The sequence below is a fragment of the Meleagris gallopavo genome, chromosome 24 (assembly GCF_905368555.1).
Source record: "Meleagris gallopavo chromosome 24, MGAL_WU_HG_1.1, whole genome shotgun sequence".
In the NCBI taxonomy this organism is placed as follows: domain Eukaryota; kingdom Metazoa; phylum Chordata; class Aves; order Galliformes; family Phasianidae; genus Meleagris; species Meleagris gallopavo.
In genome coordinates this window covers 4,783,427-4,803,328 of record NC_139427.1, presented here as the reverse complement: position 1 = coordinate 4,803,328, position 19,902 = coordinate 4,783,427, and the positions used below count along the sequence as shown (strand labels likewise).

The 19,902-nt window shown below is 59.6% G+C and overlaps 3 protein-coding genes across 9 annotated transcripts; all 3 read right to left on the bottom strand.

The window, feature by feature from the left end:
- On the bottom strand, positions 1-9,085 carry LOC100545045 (glycerol-3-phosphate acyltransferase 2, mitochondrial). Its single transcript, XM_085242778.1, is given in 26 exon segments — positions 1-154; positions 230-279; positions 377-430; positions 628-748; positions 841-954; positions 1,096-1,173; positions 1,254-1,402; positions 1,473-1,737; positions 1,841-1,911; positions 2,086-2,192; positions 2,278-2,360; positions 2,599-2,693; positions 2,696-2,708; positions 2,794-3,000; positions 3,245-3,344; positions 3,508-3,644; positions 3,716-3,815; positions 4,624-4,752; positions 5,003-5,113; positions 6,257-6,330; positions 6,406-6,456; positions 6,459-6,518; positions 6,763-6,834; positions 7,018-7,060; positions 7,869-7,911; positions 8,842-9,085. Coding segments are annotated over 26 exon segments (2,673 nt in total). The 5' UTR covers positions 9,071-9,085; the 3' UTR covers positions 1-37.
- Positions 9,086-11,459: 2,374 nt separating this feature from the next.
- On the bottom strand, positions 11,460-13,533 carry ADRA2B (adrenoceptor alpha 2B). Its single transcript, XM_019611788.2, has one exon. It carries the CDS (start codon positions 12,890-12,892, stop codon positions 11,771-11,773), a length of 1,122 nt encoding a protein of 373 aa, XP_019467333.2. The 5' UTR covers positions 12,893-13,533; the 3' UTR covers positions 11,460-11,770.
- A 274-nt stretch (positions 13,534-13,807) lies between these two features.
- On the bottom strand, positions 13,808-19,894 carry ELMOD3 (ELMO domain containing 3). 7 transcript variants are annotated; one of them, XM_085242890.1, is made up of 10 exons: positions 19,687-19,894; positions 19,194-19,274; positions 18,918-18,980; positions 18,536-18,627; positions 18,196-18,319; positions 17,197-17,319; positions 16,198-16,328; positions 15,512-15,588; positions 15,242-15,369; positions 13,808-14,649 (listed from the first exon to the last, which is right to left on the bottom strand). In XM_085242890.1, exons 1-10 carry the CDS (start codon positions 19,862-19,864, stop codon positions 14,444-14,446), a joined length of 1,203 nt encoding a protein of 400 aa, XP_085099016.1. In that variant the 5' UTR covers positions 19,865-19,894; the 3' UTR covers positions 13,808-14,443. The 7 variants fall into 7 exon arrangements, with proteins under 7 accessions (XP_085099016.1, XP_085099017.1, XP_085099018.1 ...); XM_085242891.1 differs by having other exon boundaries at positions 19,738-19,894; XM_085242892.1 differs by having other exon boundaries at positions 17,197-17,416; positions 19,738-19,867.
- Between the last annotated feature and the right edge of the window lie 8 nt (positions 19,895-19,902).

The following is a 19,902-nucleotide window of genomic DNA, read 5'->3' as shown; positions in this document are numbered from 1 at the left end:
TGCTGCTCCCGGCTTTATTGCTCTGCATGGTTGGTGGCTACAGCTGCATGAACTGCTCAAGGAAAGCTCGCAGCTTCCCCTGGCCCTCACTGGAGCTGAATGGCTGCACGAGGTGCAGAAGGGGCCCCAAAGGGCTCGGCATCTCCTTCAGCACCTGGGGGGGTTGGGGGTGTCACCTGCAAGACTGCTGATGGGGATGGGGGCAGAGTCCCCCCCCACCTACACTCACCCCTATGTTCTTGAAGCTCTGCAGTGTGCTCAGCACTAACGTGGGGCACTCTGGAAAGACAGAAATCCTCAAAGGTGCCCCCCAGCCCAGTTCCACCCACAGCCCAGCCGGGGAGTGAGGACCCCCCAGCATCATGCTCCTACTCACCCAAACCGTCCTCCTCTGCCAGGAACTGCTGCAGTGCACATGCACACATTGCTTCTGAAGGATCAGCATTGGGGTGGGGAGAAAACCTCAATGACCCCCCACAACTCACCCCACAGCACCGCAGCCCCCTCCAGCTTCAGCGAGAAGTACGAGTGCAAGTGTGCCTCACTCTCCCCCAGAGCTGAGTGGGGGTGATATGGGGGCAAAACGGGTGGCCTAGGGTCATGTGGGAGGTTCAGGGGCAGTCCTACCAGGCTGGGGCCAGCTGTTTTGCTCCAGGAAAGCCACTGCTCGCACATAGGTCGCCAGCACAGGGCTGAGGAGGTGACAGAAGAAGAGGAGAAAGCCGGGTGAGTCTTTGGGCTCGCAGATCTGGAGAGGAAAGAGCCAGATTTTCAATGAGTTTGTTAAGCTTCAGTGCCCCAAGGCATCCTAGGGCCACAGAGCAGGGAGCCCCTGCATACCCTGAAGCAGCGTTTGCGGTGGTTGTCATCGCTGTCACTGAAGTCCAGGTCAGTCCAAGGCAGTGTCCTGCTGCATCGCCGTGAGGACACATCACAGAGACAGTGCTCACCCTCCTGCAGAGCAAAGCTTTGGGCTGGCACTGCATGTCCCCATCCCCTCACCTCTACTCAAGGCAAACCTCCCGATCCAGGGGAGCAGTGGACTCGTGCCACAGTCCCTTGTTCCCTTCCCAACCAGGACTGGAGGGCACCCACCTCTTCAGTCTCCAGCAGCCCACACAGTGTGAGCTTGTCCAAGACATCCTGGCTCTGGCAGTCAAGGGGCTGGCAGGGCTGCAGGGAGAGGGGGGTGGCAAGGAGCTGGGCAGCCACCTCCACATGCCATTGGCAGCCCTAGTGCCACCTGCATCTACCTTCAGCCCCAGCAGGCTGGGGGGCAGCAGCTGCAGCAGTGCCAGGATCTTGTGGTACAGCTCGTCCTCACTGAAGGTGATGCCGGAGGGGCAGGGGGCCTCCCCCACAAAGGGCAGCAGCTCCAGCAGCAGGGCACGGATGGCACAGGCTGTGGGCACAGCATGGTAAGCAGCATCACTGCTGCCCAACGCAGGGACCCCCACTGCCCCGCTGCTCACCTCCCACTGCCTCACTGGCAAAGACAGGCACAAGTTGAGCACTGTGGCGGCTCAGCTCCCACTGCGTCTCTGCTGAGTCCTTGACGACCACCATGATATCACCAAGGGGTGCAAGATGATAGAGGGTGAGGTGGGCTCTGAGCAGGGTCAAGCTGTGCAGCACCAGGGCACGGAGCTGCCCCGAGAAGCTCACGTCATGCTGCCGCAGCAGCGTCTCCTCCAGCAGCCACGCAAAGTCTGCCATGAGCTGGGAGAGTCGCACACACTGCAGGAAGAGGGGGCTGAGCTGGCCAGGAGCTACAAGGGGTAGGCCTGGAAGCTTGCTCCAGCAGCAGATGAAGCTGGGACCCCAAAGGGTTCTGCCTCACCTTGCGGTGCTTGTGCAGCAGCAGCGCCGATGTGATCCCGACAGCTGTGACAGCAGAGCACGCGATGGCATCTGCGAGGAGCGAGAGGCACTCTGCTGTTTGTGCTCTGTTTCCAGTGCAGGTGCTGCCACGCAGCAGCCACACATGGAAATGAGCAGTAACGGCAGCATGGCTGCTGTCAGTCATAGAGGAAGTGGGGACATGCAGTCCTTTGAATTCCCATGCCCTTCCCCAGAGCTCCGTACCGCTCAGGGCGTGCAGGCCCAGCTTTGTCACCATCGTTTCCTCTTCTGCCTCCGAGCTGGTGATCATTCTGTGCTCCGGACCATCTGCCCTGCTGTAAACCGGCTGTCTGGAGCCATAGGAAATAGAGAGAGAGGTGAGAAAGCGGGGCTGCAAACAGGCATTGAGGGCAAGGCACTGCTCCCCCGGCTTACGGCACACCAAGGATGGTGGGCAGCAGCTCCTCCAGTGGCTTCCCCGTGCTGCTCCAGCAGGTGAGGCTTTGTGCCACAAACTCCTGGAGAGGAGGAGAGAGCCCATGAATGCCTACAGCCCACAACTGACTCATTGCTTTCAGTCCCTCCAAGAGGTGCCCCATGGGATCTCTGCAAATCCCCCGAGCACCCCAAGCCCCTCTGTAAAACTCCACAAGGCTCACACAGCCCAAAGTATTGCAGCACGTCCCCCGGGACTGGGCTGGACTCTGGGAGCCAGCTCTACCACAAGAGCCCCAGGTGGACCCCAGACCACTGTACCTGCAAGGAGAAGGGCTGGGCCAAGTCCACACGAGCGCAGCCGAAGCATCGGCACAGAGCTCGGCACGCAGCCCAGAGGCAGGCCCCGAGGCTGAGGGCTGAGCACCGTGCTGGGGGGAGAGGGAAGGCAGCATTAATGAGGGCTGACAGAAGGGATGCCCCTATTCCCAGCTGGGGTGCTGCGTGCAGCCTCACCGCTCCATCCCTGCAGAATCTGTCAGGAGTCTGGTCGTAGGCGATGCCCACAGGGACCAGGAGGATGTCAGGCACAGCACCATCCCGCACAGCGCGGTACAGCGGGGCCAGCCATGCACGGGCCGGGACGGAGAGGTGCCATAGGGCACAGGGCTCCTCCAGGAAGACCACCAGAGGCTGCTGGCTCCTCAGCACCTCCTCGACATACTGGAGCAGAGGGGTAAAGCTGGGGCTGACAGTGGCACCATAGGAGCCTGTGGGAGCTGCCACCACCCATTTCTGGGGGTTTAGTGTGGCCTGGCAGCTTTGCCCTTCTGTCTGTGAGCCCAAGATGGCCTCAGTGAGCACCTTGAGAGCTTTGGGGACAGGGGTTGGAATTGATGATCTCAAACTCAACCCAACCATTCTGATTCCTATCCCAGCACTGGGGGAACACCAGGGTGAGACATACCGAGGCCAGCACAGCTGCTGGGAGCTCTCCATCCTGGTCACTCAAAGCCTGCTCCATCCTCGTGGGCAGGAAAACTGCTCCCAAACAGCTAAGCAAGGCCCTGCAGGGGAAGAAACCACCATGAGTGCCTGCACAAGACTGTGTCCCCATTGCCAACCCTGCGCCCTTCCCAGTCGCTAGCCCAGCTTGGTGTGCACAGCTGCATTCACCCCAGGTGGGGAAGCAGCCGCATGCCAGCTGGACGAGGATTCCCCATGCCTTACCGCAGGCGAGGGCTGCAGGTCAAATTGCCCACCATCACCCTGGGCACCCCCAGGCCCTGGGAGAAGAGGAGGAAGGAGAGGAGCAGCCCGTCCACCTGGGATTTGTGGGTGGAGAGGAAAACCAGCGGCACACTGGGCTGTGGGGATGGAGGATGTGGTGAGAGCTCGGCACTGCAGTGTGCCAGGAGCAGGCAGTCAGGTTCCTCACCGTCCTGGCAGCCCTCAGCACCATCTCCAGCTGCCCCCGGTGCAGCTGCACACTGAGGAAGAGGCGGCTCAGGAAGCGGAGCAGGGCCCAGCAGCACAGCCTGCAGGGAAAAGAGGCACAGCACAGGGGTGAGCAGCTCTATGGGGCCATGGGCTGCATCCAAAGCCCTCCAAAACCTCAGCCAGGCAACGAGACAGCACCCATCACCAGCCAGGGCTGTGGGCACGTCCTTTCCCCATCACTGCACCATCCCCTGCCTCAGTTCCCCCATCTGAGTACCAAACGGGGCTGTGCAAGATGGCTTACTGCACAGCGTCGACTCCTCATCTCACTGCTCAGCTCCCGTGAAGCAAATAAACAGCTTTATTATAAATTAAGTTAAAACATTAAAGGCTGGATGTGACAAGACCACCCCCTCTCCCCCAGCAACAAAAGCTGAAATCAATTACCCCTCCATCTCCCCGTCCTCCCGCACGCCGCTTACGGGAAGGATCCGAATGCTTTTATCCCCCGGGTAATTTCTTCCCTTTAAATACTTCAGACTGCTCAGAGTGTTCTTTTATTACAGCTCAATCAGACAAGCAATTAGGCTACAATGCAACCTTTAATTGCCAATTTCTCAATGACAGGAGGTAAAAAGGAAAAAAGAAAAAAAAAAAAAGAGCTTAGAAAGAAAAATTTCCTTTTGCTTTGCTTTGCTTTGCTTTCCATCCCCCCAGCATGGCCGTTTTCCCCCTCTTTCCCCTGATGTTGCACTCCACTCTACAGAGGGGACAATATCCCCACGGGGCTGTGTGAGTAGCAAATTCCCACGCATGGGGTTCTGCACAAACTGAAGGATAAGGGAGAGTGGGGCTGGGAATGACCCATCTGGGAGCTGGAACCCCCAACCCAGGGCCCACACCCACCTGAGCATGGGGAAGCAGAGCGGGGCCTGGATCCTCGCCAGGATCCCGAGGACTTTCTCCTTGCACTGCTGCTGGAACTTGCTGTCCCTTCTGCAGCTGCATGCCTGGCTGGCAGCAACGTCCTGCACTCTGCATGGAGATGAGGTGGGAGCAAGGGGTTAACACGTTTTTCAGCAAAAGACAAAAAACCAGCTATGGATTACAGTAATTACAATGTACCGGCTGCCAACCCCGTGCTGTATAATTAGCACTGACAAGGGTGGAGGTGACAGGTGCCTGACGAGGCCACGTCACCCAGCGCTGTGCGGCACGGAGCAGCCCCGTGTGAGGACCCCATGGGGGTGGCACCGAAGGGGAGCAGAGAGCCGTCCCCACACACCTCTTATTGCTGCAGACTCTCTCCAGGAGGTCCCCGGGGGTGTTGGTGAGCACTTTCCAGCTGCCCACAGCCAGGATGCAGCAGATCCGTCGCACCAGCCAGCCCCGGTACCTGGGTGAGACGAGCGGTGAGCACCGTGAGCGCCCGCAGGGTGCCGGCACTGCGTCAGCCTCCCACACACATGCTCTTGGCGAGCGTTTGAGGTTCTGGTTCCCATCTTACAGTTGGGGAAACGTGCTGGGAACATTCTGGCGGCTTCGGGATGCAAGGGAAGCTCTCCAGGCACCAGGCAGCCTCCCCAAAGCTACTGCTGCCAGCGACAGCCCGCTCAGCACACAGCCCCTGCCAGCAGCAGCAATGCTCCATCCCAAGCTGGGACTTCCCCAGATGTGCCCCACATCCAAGCTAGACAAAGACCACCGGGTCAGAGAGGGGTGAAACTGAGGCTTTGAGCTTTGCAGTGCACAGGAAGCTGTTGTGAGGCGCTCAGGCAGCGAAGCGGGGACTGATACCTGTATCTGCTCTTGCTCACAGCCTCCCATCTCCAGCCTCTCTTCAGCATCCCGCAGCTCCTGAGGCACACTGAGCGGAGATGAATTATTCAAAGAGTTTGAAAGCTGGGAGCTGGGATATTTCAAGCAGAAGGGAGCGTCGTGACCCGGTTTGGAAAAAAACACAGCACAAAACTGCCAAACCACCAGGGACTGCTCGAAAAAGGAGAGGAAGCAGGGGAGTCCAGCACCTCAAAAACCAGATAACTGCAGGAGAGCAGCCACATCAGCATCACAACAGCTGAGCTCCAGCGCTGGGCCGTGGGGAGGAGGACCCACATGGGGGCTGGGAGCAAGCTGGTCCAGCATGCATGAAATCTTCCTTGTGCCAGAGCCCAAAGGGAGAACAAAACACCCCCTGCCCCTTCTCAGGCTCTTCCCAACAGCTTCAAGAGTCCAAGTGTTGATTTCAAAACTCACAAACCCTTGACACTGCGGCTGGCTGCCTCTCGAGGCCGTAAGGGTGACAGTGAGCAGAGGAACAGACCAAGCCCTTTCCTCTCTGCTGTCATTAGTGCTCTGCACTTGGAGACGTGCCTACCATTCAGAAAATAGTTAGCATGACTGCTAATTAGTGAGCAAGTGTGACAGAGAGGCATCCCCACGCTCCAGTGCCACAGAGTAACTTAATTCACACAAAGAAAGAACAAAATTTGGAATGATTGCTCTGCCCAGCACTCTCAGCACAGGGCTTTGACCTCACCTGGTGTCCTCCTCCGTCACCCAGGTGGCACTGCAGAAGCCGAGGGAGGAGAGATGCGCGTGGTAGAAGCCATCCTGGGAGCACAGCAAGGAGGTCAGACTTGGCTTTGGCTGGAGGAGACAGCAGCCCTCAGCCAAACCTGGGCTCACCCAGCTCCTCGGGGTGCAGGCCTGGCAGCAGCGCCCCATGAGTGGCCGGAACCAGCGCCGAGAGGGATGAAAACTTCCACTCTTTGCCCTGACTCAGAGAACCAGGCCTTCATCTGAAAAGAGGCAGAAGTATAAGGGGAGGGATGGCATGAGACATCCTTCACCTGGAAATAATGAAGTGTGGCCGAAGGTGCCCGAAATGCATTCCCACGGGGAGAAGGGAAGCCCCGCTGCTGGGCTCCCTAGGGAGAAACAAAGGTGCTATTTGCTGGTGCCATCCCCCCCGGGCTCATCACCAATGTGTCTGTGCCACCGTCACTGCACGAGTGTGGGGACCGGACAGGGCAGGACCAGCACCCCGGGGTGCTCACCATGCACTGGTAGGAGCTGGCCCTCAGAGACGTATCTGGCACGGCCCGCAGAGCTCAGCTGAGGAGACAGGAGCAGAGCGCTGGGATACGTGGGTATGTGCACCTCATCCACATCTCACAGCACAGAGAGCACGAGAGCAGCCAGGAGCCTCTTCCCCCATAACTGGGATGGGAGGGCAACAGGGTGGGACCCACAGGGCATAGGAAGGAGGTACTGAGGCCCTCTCCCCACTGCAGGCACCTGAAAGGAAGGGAGGTGCTCCTCGGTGGGGAGATGAGTTGTTCTGCGGAGGGAAAGGAGGGGGGAGAAACAGCAGCCAATGCGCCAAAAGCCCTCGGGAAAAGAATTTCTTCTTTGTAAGATAGCTCCGGCACAGCTGCAATTGACTTTTCCCTCCCACACTCTCCTCCCCCAAGCAAGTCGATGCCAATCTGCACCCAAAACCCCTATGTTCTCCCCGAGACACAGAGATCCCCTCCAGCCCTGGCAGGGTTGGGGGCACCTGGAGCGGTGTTGCTTTCCACCATGCCCAAATCCAACCCCACAACGACAGCCCCAATGGGAAAGGTCAAGCAGCAACACCTGCCCAGTGTCCCACTGCTGCTCCTGGAAATCCCCAAACACGGAGAGACCCCCAAAAAACACGGCAGGAAAATAAACCACCGCAGCCGCTCGCTGCTAATGAGGTGCATAGGTGCCAAGAAGAGCGGGGCGATGGCCTGGGGCCGCTCACATGCCCCAAAACAAACCCCTCTGGCGGAGCCGGCGCAGCCAGCGGGGGCTGCAAAACACTCCTTCCCCCGCTTTGCTTCAGAGCGGAGATTTTAAAGTCATTTCATTCCAGGAATCAGCACTCAGCGAGGCTCCTCCTGGCACCTACAAGCGCTCGCTCGTAGAAAAACAACCTGTTTGTCAAATGCAGCGGGGGGAAAATGGGAGAAACGGGAGGGAAAAGGAGGAACAGGGCTGATGTCAGCATGTGCTGGGCCAGCTGGGGGGGCCCATGGCGGAACCTGGCCGGGTGCTGACAATGGGTACATGGAGATGCAGGGAATGGGGACGGCCCATCTTTGTGCCACGGGGACACTCACCTGCAGCCACGCTGTGCCAGAGGGGGGGTCCCGCACCCTGCAGCTGGGGGAGAGGTGAAGGCAGCGGTTGGATGGGGTCGGTCCTGAGGAGGGGCTGCCAGCACGGGGCACCCATGAGCACACGGGCCTCGGGTTTCCCCACCCCACACGGGCTCCTTCATCTCCACGGGCCCACAGGGTCTTGTGGGTTTGGAAACCCACCCCATATGGGTCCCAAAGGGCTCTGGCTGGGGGTCCCGCCCCGCACGGTTCCCTTCCACACCGCACAGACCCCGCAGAACCATGTGGGAGGAAGAGACCCAACAGACCCCAGAGGGGGGATCGGGCCTACGTGAGTCCCACAGGGAGTAGGGACCTCACCCACGCAGACCCCATGCAGGCCCCACGCAGGTCCCACATGGACCCTACTCAGCCCCACAAGTCCCATGCAGGCCCCATATGGACCTACTCAGCCCCACACGTCCCATGCAGGCCCCATATGGACCTACTCAGCCCCACAAGTCCCATGCAGGCCCCATATGGACCTACTCAGCCCCACAAGTCCCATGCAGGCCCCATATGGGCCTACTCAGCCCCACATGTCCCATGCAGGCCCCATATGGACCTACTCAAGCCCCACACATCCCATGCAGGCCCCATATGGACCTACTCAGCCCCACACGTCCCATGCAGGCCCCATATGGACCTACTCAGCCCCACACGTCCCATGCAGGCCCCATATGGACCCTACTCAGCCCCACACGTCCCATGCAGGCCCCATATGGACCTACTCAGCCCCACACGTCCCATGCAGGCCCCATATGGACCCTACTCAGCCCACACGTCCCATGCAGGCCCCATATGGACCTACTCAGCCCCACACGTCCCATGCAGGCCCCATATGGACCTACTCAGCCCCACACGTCCCATGCAGGCCCATATGACCTACTCAGCCCACCGTCCCACGCAGGCCCCACACCGGACCCCGGCCCACCTCGGCACAGCCCGGCACTGCCGCCCCGCTCCGCCCCCCGGCCATGCGGACCCCCGGGGCGGTGCGGGAGGCGGCGCTGGGCCGGGGAGGGGGGGGAGGGATGAGAAGGGAAAAAAGGCAAAAAAATAAAAGTGAAGAGGCAGAGAATCGAGTTCCCTCGGCCGGGCCGGGCCGGGCTCTGCACTGCTCTCTCTTTCTCTCTATTCTCCCTCTTCTTTAGTCTCTCCATCTCTTATTTTGTCCCTTTCCCCCCTTTTTCCCCCTTTCACCCCATGCCCATCTCCGTAGGACTGTGTCCAACTCCATGGGATCATGCCCACCCCAATAGGATGAAGCCCAACCCCATGGGACCGTTCCCATCCCCATAGGATGTTTCCAACCCCACAGGGTCATGCCCATCTCCATAGGACCAGTTCCCATCCCCGGAGGACGATGCCCAGCCCCATAAGATCATGCCCAGCCCTATAGACCCATTCCCATGCCCTGTAGGATGTTGCCAACCCCATAGGACCGTTCGCATCCCATTTCAGCTGTGAGCAAACACAGCTCCATCCGCTGGAGCCCCACAGCCACAGCCACAGGCTGAGCCCCGGCTGCAGCTGATCGCATCCCACCTCCCCCCAGGTTTTTTTTTATGAACTTCCATCTTTGGGATTTGTTACAAAAACTGTTTAAAAAAAAAAAATGGGATTTGTTAAAATGAATTTTACACGGTCTCTCTTTGCAGCAAACCCAGCTTAGGGGATTTCAGTGAGTCACCATGACAACCCGGTGCTGTTCTGGGAAAATTACTGGGGAGAAGAGGGCTGCAAGCACCGGGGAGTGGGGAGGGGACAAAGTAAAGGGGCAGTGATGGGGCAGAGTGGGCACTGGGTCCGTGTGCAGGTCACAGGACGATGCCCAGCTCCATAGGAACATACCCAAGCCCTCAGGATAATGCCTAACCCCATAGAACCGTGTCCAATCCCATTGAACTATGCCCAGCCCTATAGGACCATTCCCATTTCCATAGGACCATGCTCAACCCCATAGGACCATGCCCAGCCCAAAAGGACCATCCCCAAAGGATTTTGCCAATGCTACAGGATCTTTCCCATCCCCACAGGACCATTCCTAACCCCATAGGGCCATGCCCATCCCCATTGCATGTGGCCAACGCAACAGGACCATTTCCATCCCCAAACCTGTAGGACAATGCCCATCCCCATAGGATGCTTCCAACCCCACAGGACTATGCCCAACCCCATAGTACCACTCAGCCCTATAGAATTGTTTCCAATCCCATAGGATCTTTCCCACTCCACAGGGCTGTGCCCAGCCCCACAGCCCCACACTGATACGGGATATGGGGAGGCAAGGAGAGGGGCTATGGGACTTCTGGAAGGGGCCCAGCATCTCAGCATGCAGCAGCCACAGTCACACGCCCTCTCCCATGCAGCCACCACCCCAGCACTGTCCCAGGCACGCCGGGTTGGACTGACAGCCGATCTGGGACGGGGAGAAAAGTGTCCAAGCTGGGAAAAGTCTTCCCAAAGAGCTCAGCCTAGCTTTGGGGCAGCCAGAGGCCACGTCCCTGGTGGGACAGGGAGGTGGCGAAGGGCCAGCGCTGCTCTGGCACCGCAGGAGCAAGATGTCCCCAGCTCTGTCCCATGGGACTGAACTCAATGTACACGGCCTCACGTCCTCTGTTTGTCCCTGGCTTTGTGTGGGGGGACTGGGCTTGGCTCCCTGGGAACACATGGGTCGGGGGTACTGCACAGCATCGTGCATAGAGCAGGAGTGGTGTGGGGAACAGGCCCCACATAGGGCCCACAGAGCCCACAGGGACCAGGGGAGATCCCACCTCACGTGGGCTCCTTCCCCCCCCTCAGGCCCACAGAGCCCTGGGAGTTTGGGATCCCACTGATGCGGGGCACAATGTGCCATCGTGAGTCCCAGTGCATCAGCACAGGCTGTGATGTGGGGCTGCAATGCCCCACTGTGTGTCATGCTGCACCACTGCCATTCATCACACGGTGGTGTGGGTCACCAAACACCACCATGAGTCTCCATCCGCTGCCATCATTCACCACATGCTGCCACAATTCACCACACACCACCGGTAGTCAATCACGATCCACCAGTGTGGGTCGTGGTGCACTGTCAGGCGATGGTGTGGGTCACAGCACGCTGCTATGGGGTATCATACACCATCCTGAGCCACAACAGCCCGGTGTGGGTCACATCACACCAACAGAACCTGGCACCCCACGGGTACAGCTCACAAACACCCCCTGACCAGGGCTGGGTGGCACAAGCCTTATCAGACACCCGAGAATCCCCTCCCTATCAGTACGCTCAGTGCAGGGCTTATGTCCCCAGCACGGTTCGGTGACCTCGGGGCCGTGCCCCACGGGAGAGAGTTATTCTCTGGGGGACTGCAGGGGGGGATGATGTTTTTCTAATCATTTTCCTGCCATAAATACCCGACCCTGCGCAAACATTCTGTTCCCACTCGCACTGCACGCATTCCTCCGTCCACTGCCTGCGACCCACGGCTGCGGAAATGGCTCAGCCCCACGGCTGCCCCGGCCCCACAGATCCCCTGCAGTGGGGAGAAGACAGTGAGATGGCTCCTCTGACTACAAAATACCTTTTATTGTTAAAAGGCGGCGGCCGCCGGAATGTGGGGAAGATGGGGAGAAAGGGGAAATCGCCCCTGATTTCTTTGGGGGCACAGCGTGTGAGGTGGGGAGAAACGACGCCCCCCAGGTGCAGCCCCCGTGTATCGCTGTTGATGGGATGGGAGCAGATGGGGCTGCATGTGCCCCAAACCTGCAGGGCGGTGGGCAAGGGGGGGAGAAATGGGGGGAAGGAAAGGGAGAAAGGGATGGAAAAGGGGGAAAGGAACAGTGGGAGCGGCTGAGTGCCAGCGAGGGGGCTGAGCCCCTCACCACGCCGTGCGGGCGCTGCGGCGGCAGAGGATGCGGCGGAAGGCCCTGCGGAAGTCGCGGTTGAAGGCGGTGTAGATGACGGGGTTGAGAGAGCTGTTGCAGTACCCGATCCAGAAGAAGAACTGGAAGATGCCGTCGGGCACTTTGCAGCGCCGCGGGCAGACGGCGCCCAGGCTGTAGAGGAAGAAGAAGGGGAACCAGCAGAGCACGAAGACGCCGATGACCACGGCCAACACGAAGGTGAAGCGCTTCTCCCGGTTCGCCTGCGCCTTCCTCCGCCACGGAGCTGGGCTCAGCGCCGGCGCCAGCACCACGCGCCCCGTCCCCGTGGCCACGGTGTCCCTGGGCCGCCCCGAAGGCTGCGGGGACCCTCCAGGCGCTGCCGCCGGCTCGCCGGAGCCCAGCAGCGAGGTCCTGTCTGCGGGCAGGGGATGGGCGCCCGATGCGTCCCCGTGGGCGGTGGGTGCGGTTCTGGGGGGGCCGGGGACGGCGTGGGGCTGGCGGCGGTGCCGGCGCCGGGCGATCAGGTAGATGCGTAGGTAGACGAGGATCATGATGAGGCACGGCGCGAAGAAGGAGCCGACGCTGGAGGAGAGGATGTACCAGGCCTCCTCGTTCAGCTTGCACTGCGGCCGGCCGCCCGGAGCCGCCTTCTTCTCGCCCTTGTAGACCAGCGGCGGCAGCGAGATGGCGGCGGCGATGCTCCAGACGATGCCGATGCCGCACTTGACGCGGCGCGGCGTGCGCTTGGCGTTGTACTCCACGGCACGGCTGACGGACCAGTAGCGGTCCAGGCTGATGGCGCAGAGGTGGACGATGGAGGAGGTGCAGAAGAGCACGTCCAGCGCCAGGTAGATCTCGCACCACGCCTTCTGGAAGTACCAGTAGCCCAGCAGCTCGTTGGCCAACGAGAAGGGGATGATGAGGACGGCCACCAGGATGTCGGCGGCCGCCAGAGACACCAGGAAGAGGTTCTGCGGCGCCCGCAGCGAGCGGCTGGTCAGCACAGCCAGGATCACCAGAGTGTTGCCCGCGATGGTGAACAGCACCAGGAAGGTGATGGCGGCGGCGATGGCGGCGGCAGCCTGCACCGAGTAACCGCCCGCGGGGCTCTGCATGGCAAGGGATGGCGGCCCGGCCGCAGGGACCGCTGGTGGCACTCAGCATCCCCCGGGGGGACAGGGGTGGGGAGGGAGGATGGAGCAGAGGAGAACTGGGGGACGGGGGTCCCGATGGGCATGGTGCTGCCGGGCTGCCTGCGCCCTAATCTAACCTAACCTAATCCTAACCCTGAACCCTAGCCCTAATCCTAACCTTGCACCCTAACCACAACCACCACCCGCACCCTGCACCCCAACCCGCACCCTGCACCCCAACCCGCACCCTGCACCCCAACCCGCACCCTGCCCGCGGGTCTCTGGATGTCCCCCGTCCCCGCCCGCCGCTGCCGTTACCGGTGCCGGTGCCGCCGGCTCTGCTCCTCCTGGCGCCGCCTCCCCGGGTTTTATTGGGGACGGGAGGACTCTGAGCTGCCTCCGCCCCCGGGGCGGACCCGGGGACACGCGGAGGGACCGGGAGCTGCGGGCGGCCCGGCGGCACTTCGGGACCGGCTGCGCCCGGTAGGCAGCCGCGTGTCACCCCCCGGTGCTCTCCGTCCCCCAGCGCTGCCATCTTCACCCCAGGACCTCCATGACGCACGGGTGCCCCATCCCTTTGCCAGCACGTATCCCCTTGCCCGCCCCCCCCCGGCATCCACATCCTTTTGGGGAACCCCAAAGCCGCTGCCCCCCGCTGCCCTGAGCCACCCCGACCCCAGCGACCACCAAGGATGCTGAGCCCAAAGCTGTGCTCACTCGTTTCTACGCCAGCTCCGGAGATGCTGCAGGGGATGCCTCCAGCACAGCCCTATGCTGAAATGTGGGGTGAGAAAGGGAGAAACACAGCGAGGAACGAGCCCCCTGCCCTGCCCCCCTTCCCAGCCCAGCCCAGCCAGGGAAACCCCCAGCAAGCCCGCACCAAGAAGTCTCTGAACGTCAAAACAACGTTGTTGGTTTTTTTTTTCCTTTTAACAGCCTATTTTGCTACATCCATGCACAGCCACTCCCTGGTGGTGCTGAGGAGGGCTCCCCAAACGAGGAGCTGCTGCCCACCCCAGCCACAGATGGGCAGTAAGGAGCTCTAACGCAAAGCTCCGGGTTTCACACCCCTCCACGTGCTCCGGAGCAGTGAGCCCTGCAGCAGGGAGAGCTCCCACCTGAAATTTCCCACCTGCACTTCCAGCCTGTGCCAGGGTAAGGATGGGCAACGCCACACATCCGAGCCAGCAAGGCAGGTTTGGAGCCCAGCACAAGGCTGGTGGCTAACAAAACCCAGCTATTTTTTTTCTCCTATGTTGCCAGATTTCAAATCACAGACCCATCTAGGCTGGAAAACCCTGCCTTGAACACCGTGTGACCAACCAGCCTGACTACCCCTACTTGGAAAGGGTCAAAGGCTGCGGTTTGCACCTATAGCTCCAAGCAACACCAACAAACTGCAGTCGGCACGCCGGGGCAGGCAGAGATGGACACAGCCTCCCTGCTGCAAAATGCACGCTCTGCAGCACTCTGCTGGCTGCCCGGGTCCCCAGCTCCCCTCCTGCAAACCCACACAGAACTGAGCCCCTCATTTCAGATCAGCCGTGCCTCTCCCTCCAGCTCAACCTGTAGGTCACAAATGCCCGTGAAGTTTATCTCTTCACCAGCCTGGTTGCTGCTGATGGACAGAGGGGATGGTTGCTGGACGCCATCTGCTGTGGACACCGAGCTTCTTCTCACGTAGCTCTCCAAGGATTTCAGGAGCTGCTTTGGTTTCTTTTTGGTGGAGAACTCCAGCTCTGGAAAGGTCAAAGAGAAGCATCAAAACAGCAAGGCTGGGATGGTGTGCAAGGCGCTACCCAAATATCAATAAGCTTTATTTCTTGAGTCCCAGCGTACCACCATATCCCCTCCTGGAAAGCTCACAGTTACATTTGCTCACAAAGCACAAAGGGCTGCTTGTCACCCCCCAGTGGAGCTCAGCAACATAGCCCTGAAACATCCCCGCTGTTTAACGTAGTGCATACTGCTCCACTTACGCAGCGTGCTGCAAACAGAGCTTAAACAACCGTGTGCCACACTACATCAGAGAGCTGTGAGAACCAGAGCACAGCTTGGCACCCAAAGGCAGCAACATGCACCCTCTGAATGCAGCGGGGCTAGTCTGTAACTAGAGATGTCAAAAGGGGAAAAAAAAAACAACAGAGGGCACTAAGGTCATTATCACAGCTGTAGGAAACCTCCACGTGCAGATGATGTGGCTGAGGCTGTGCATGCAGCCCCTCATCTCTACAGGACCCCCCCAGCATGTACCACACACATCAAGCTCCTTCCCTAAGCCTCAGGCTGCTTTCCCAGCCAGGAACAGGGGGCAAAACACGGGCAACGCACCCTTCAGGAGGAAGCCAGAGTCAGCGATGGTCTTGTGCTGTGACTTCCAGACTCGGTAGAGCTGCAGGAACGCCGCTGCATACAGGTCGTTCAGCACGGCGATGACTTGCCGCCTGCGGTTGCACTCCCTGGCCGGGGGCGGGGGGCTCAGCCAGCACCGCCCATCACCCCAGCACGCCCAGGGGAAGCGCTTTGCTCCGTAGGACTGAGCAGGGCTGCTCCTCCTGCCCGGCAGCCCTGCCGCACAGCTCAGGGCTGCTCACAGCTCACCTGGAGAGACACTCCTCCCTCAGGGCCTGCAGCACGAGGCGGGTGATGTTCACAGACATGATGCAGAAGGGGAAATTCTGCAAGAGAACCAGCCTTGCGTCACATCTCTGCTGGAAGGGGGCTCCTCTCTTCCAGCACTGCGAGGTGCCCAAGGACCCCTGGCCTCGTTACGCTGCATCTGCGCGGCCCCAAACCCATGCTGCTGTTGCAGGCAACAAATCCAGGGATGGGAGCAGTAATACTATGGATATGGACTCAGATGGACGTTGTGTCTCCAGCCAAGCTCCCATCCAGGCTCAAGAAGTAAGCTTAAGATGCAAACTTAGGATGCAAGCTTAATATCGGCATCTCAAGTTAAAAACACCTTTGATCCAGGGGAGCTCTGTTCATCACAATCTTTTTCCCAGCAGAAAGCCAACCCAAGGGTTTGGCTTCAGCCCTTATCAGCACTCTTCAGCACTTCAGGGCCCAACTTCCTCACCTGACCAGTGGACGGAGGACCACACAACCATCCAAGCTGCTCAGGCTGACAGAGAAATCACTGACAAACTGCCACCAAGCAAAGAGCAAAATGCCAAGCTCTAACTCTGAAGAGCAGCAGTTTTTTATTGCTTGCCTTTCCCTGAGCTTTAGAAAGAAATAGGTAAATACCACTGCAGAGGGCGAGCAAAGGAGGAAGGACGTGCCTGTGTCTCATGCTGGGAGAGCCTGAAAATCTCCAGAGCTAGAGGCAGCATCTGAGAGTCCATCACGAAGTACAGCATTTGCATCAAGCCCAGCATCCCTGTCCCTCGCAGGTCGGTCCCTGGATCCGCACCTGGAAAGCAAAGGCACTCTGATGAGCCTGACACCTCTCCTCCTTCCTGGGGTGCCTGCACACAGCCCTGGCATTTCATGAGTGGTGGAACCACCTTTATTATCTTTGGCAATGGCATCCTGGGGGAAAGCTTTTTGGGAATTCACCTACCAGGCACTGAACTGGTGCCACGGCCTCTTTCATGCAGGCACCAGCAGACACTTGCTCTCCCACTCACACGCCTATGTCCATAACAGCTCTAAGAATCAGTAGCTCTACCCATCCCAAGGCTGAAGCCCAAAACCAGTTGTTTACTTGATGCTATAGAGGAGAGGGAGTCGTTCACCTTCTGCTGAGGGTTTCAGCCTTCATTAAGAACTGGCCTATTAACTCCAGTCAGGCAGACTGAAAACTCAGGTGAAGCTGCATCCAACAAGGGAGAGACAGCTTTAATCACACTGTTTTCATTACCCAGCAGAGGCTGAAAGCAACCTGCGACACAACCCCAGTGCCAGAGCCCTGACCAGAGCTTCACTAATAAACCAGCCTTCCAGAGACGCCTCATTAGCCGCAGCAATTGCCTGCTAATGAAGAACATTAACGGCCCCAGAAAAACAGCTACAGCAGCTACTTCTGTAGCACTGGTTGGACACAGGTAACTGTGCCAGGGGCAGCAGCTGACACTGGGCAAACCAGGCCAGATGTTGTCCCACCTGTGACAGCTGTCTGGGGCAGCAGCAGCCACATATCTGCTCCAAAACAACAGCAGGAACTGCAGCTGCATGAAGGGAAAAGGAAGGAGCACGGCTCTAGATCCCACCTAGAGTGAATGGGAACAGCAAGAGCTCTCTGGGCAGAGGTTTGTTCTTGAGGTCTCTCCGTGCTGTACCTTGAAAACCAAGCTCCTCCCAGTGCGTGCCATAGCGTGGGCATCCCAGCCTGGAGCAGGTCAGCTTCTTGTAGATGGTCTGCAGGATTCTCATGTGCACTGCTTGGTTATCATCCAAGCCACCTAGCAGAAGAAAGACACCGAGCAGCCTGCTGCCCTCAGCTGCCAGCAGGGGACGTGGTGGGACAGCAACCACCACCAGCTGCAGGGTGGAGGCCAGCTGGGAACAAAACACCACAAAAAACTGCTTAGGGCAACAGGGAGAATGCCCTCCCCACGTTTATCTTGCTGGAGAGGTGAACAGAGGGAGAAAACAATGCACAAGAGGCACAGAAACACAATACAGCATACTGTATAAGTGCTGGGGTGCTACGGAACTCCAACATGGTGAAATTTTGCTGGCTGAGGCAGCGCTGACAGGGGAACCTTGACAAACTACAAACCACAGGCACTGGTGAGGATTCTCCTCGTACAAATGTGCTCAGCAAGAGCAATCCACCATCAGGCAGCCAGACCCAAAGGCTGTGCTGGATGCAGGGCAAGGGCAGGAGCTACGGCAAAACGAATGCTACCCCAAGGAACCTGCTTTAGCAGTGGGGTTGGGCTGGATGGTCTCCAGAACTCCCTTCCAATCCCTATGATTCTGTGATTCACACATAGATTGCTTTGGTCACTGAGCAAGGAAGGGCTGTGCAGCCCCAGCCTGGCACCACGCAGCTCTCTCGCTGGACGCAGAGACATGAAAGAGCTTCTGTGGCAGAAGGAGTCAGGAGATCCGTCCTTCTCCACCAGCAAACATCAGTGTGTCAGTAGAGGAAACAGGGATCACGTCCTTTGGGACAAGCACGCTGCCACAGGTAAAGAACAGATTGTGCTGTGCCCGAGGCCCACTGAGCTGCTCCACATGAATCCCATGCAGGAGCAGCAGTGCTCAGCATGACACTGATAGGGACAACAGTACACGTGTGGCAGTTTGGTGGATGTTGAGGGAATACTCACACTGAGCAATGGCAAGAGCCAGGTCCCGCTCGCCCTGCAGCTGCTGCTGGAGCCGGGGGGGCCCAAAGAGGAAGTGAAGCAGAGCAGCCAGGCCCTGCCTGTGCACTGTCGCTTGGATCTTCTTCTGTGGAGAGGAGAACAGGCAAAGAAATGAAGGCACATCCGTCCCCGAGAGAAAAGCCAGCGGGTGAGCTGGGAGAGAAAGGGATCCCACAGAGCTCGGCTGAGGGAGGGCAGAAGCAATGGGAAAGAGGAGCACAAGATAGAGCTGTCCAACCAGAGAGCACAAGGCAGGGAACAACTCTGGAGTGAAGGTTGGAGCCGCTGGTCCTGCACATACCCTGCACTCGGACAGGTCTGTGGTCTGGAAGAACTGCAGTGCTTCATTGAAGGATATGAGGGGCACAGGGCCAGCTGATCTCCCCAGCAGCACTGCAGAACAGCATGGAGCAGCATCAGCCCTGCATCCATGCCAGGGCACTGAGTGCCAGAACCTGTTCTGCCTGACCCCAGAGCAGCAGCTGCATCCTGGGGAGCTGCTCTTCACACCTAGGTGCTGCAGCAACACCAAGGCTTGGGATAGTGGGGACTGAAGGGAGCCTGCAGCCAACTCCTCCTCCCAGCCCTTCTGCCCTTTCCCCAGCTCTCCACCACCCCACCCACGCCCCTCCCCAGCCCCTCTGTGGGCTGTGGCCCCATCCCACACACTTCTGGACCTGTACCTGACTGGATATCCTCCACTGCCTCCCACTCCTCCTGGGCGCTCCGCTGCTCCGCACTGATCCCTGCCAAGGGAAGCACACACTGGAGGCAGGAGCTGGGGAAGACCCCGAGGGGGTCACATGCCCCCTATAGCCTTTATCAGGACACTTTCGTGGCATCCCCTGCCCCGCGTACCATAATGAAACCCAACAATCCCTACCCCAATGCCTACAGGAGGCTGGGATCTCTGCCTAGAGCCCTTGTCCCCTGCTGCTCCCAGGCCCAATGCTGCTCACCCCTGACACGTGTGGGAAAAGGCTCAGGGGCAGCGGGGGCTCCTCGGGCTGCGTGGTGTCTGCCGGGTGAGCGTTCATGGCCTGTGGGGGAAGGTGGTTCTGGTCATTGGAAGGCCCTGGGTTTCTCAAGGGTCCCCAGAGCTCCCTAAGGTACCCCAGTGGTCCCTAAGTGGTCCCCAGTGATTTCCAAGGTGGTCTACAGGGGCCCAACGTACCCCAGGGTCGTGTGAGAGGTACCCAAAGGGGTCCCAAAACGGCCTAAGAGATCCTCAAGGGGTCGCAAGGAGTCCTCAATGCGGGCCGCGGGATCCCCAGACACCCCCAGCATGGCCAGGAGGCCTCAAAAGTCCCCAAAGAGTCGCCAGCGCGGCCCAGGAGCTCTGCAGGTGCTTAAAGGGCTCCCAAGGGCCCTGCCCACCCCCGTTGGCCTCCGCTCCGTAACCCCGCGCCCGATCCTTGCGACGGGTACCCCAGCCCCCTGCTGGCCCCGCACCCCGCCCCCCCCGCCGCTGCCCCCGGCTCCGCTCTCTGATCCCGCGCCCACCGGAAGCGGCGGCGGGACCTCCCGGCCGCGACCCTCCCGGCCGCCCCGCAGTGCGCAGGCGCCGCCGCGCTGCCTGCCGGGAGCTGTAGTCCTGGGAGCTAGCGGGGAGGGCGCGGGACCGCAGCATCCGGCATGCTCCACGCGGGCGTGGCACAGAGGGGGCGG

Coding starts and splice junctions, on each gene's coding strand:
- ADRA2B (XM_019611788.2), bottom strand. CDS start 12,892: ATGCAGAGCCCCGCGGGCGGTTACTCGGTGCAGGCTGCCGCCGCCATC.
- ELMOD3 (XM_085242890.1), bottom strand. CDS start 19,864: ATGCTGCGGTCCCGCGCCCTCCCCGCTAGCTCCCAGGACTACAGCTCC. Junction 15,589..16,197: donor TCTCCCAGCATGAGACACAG/GCACGTCCTTCC, acceptor GTTCTCTTGCAG/AATTTCCCCTTCTGCATCAT. Junction 15,370..15,511: donor AGGGAGGAGTGTCTCTCCAG/GTGAGCTGTGAG, acceptor GCCCCCGGCCAG/GGAGTGCAACCGCAGGCGGC.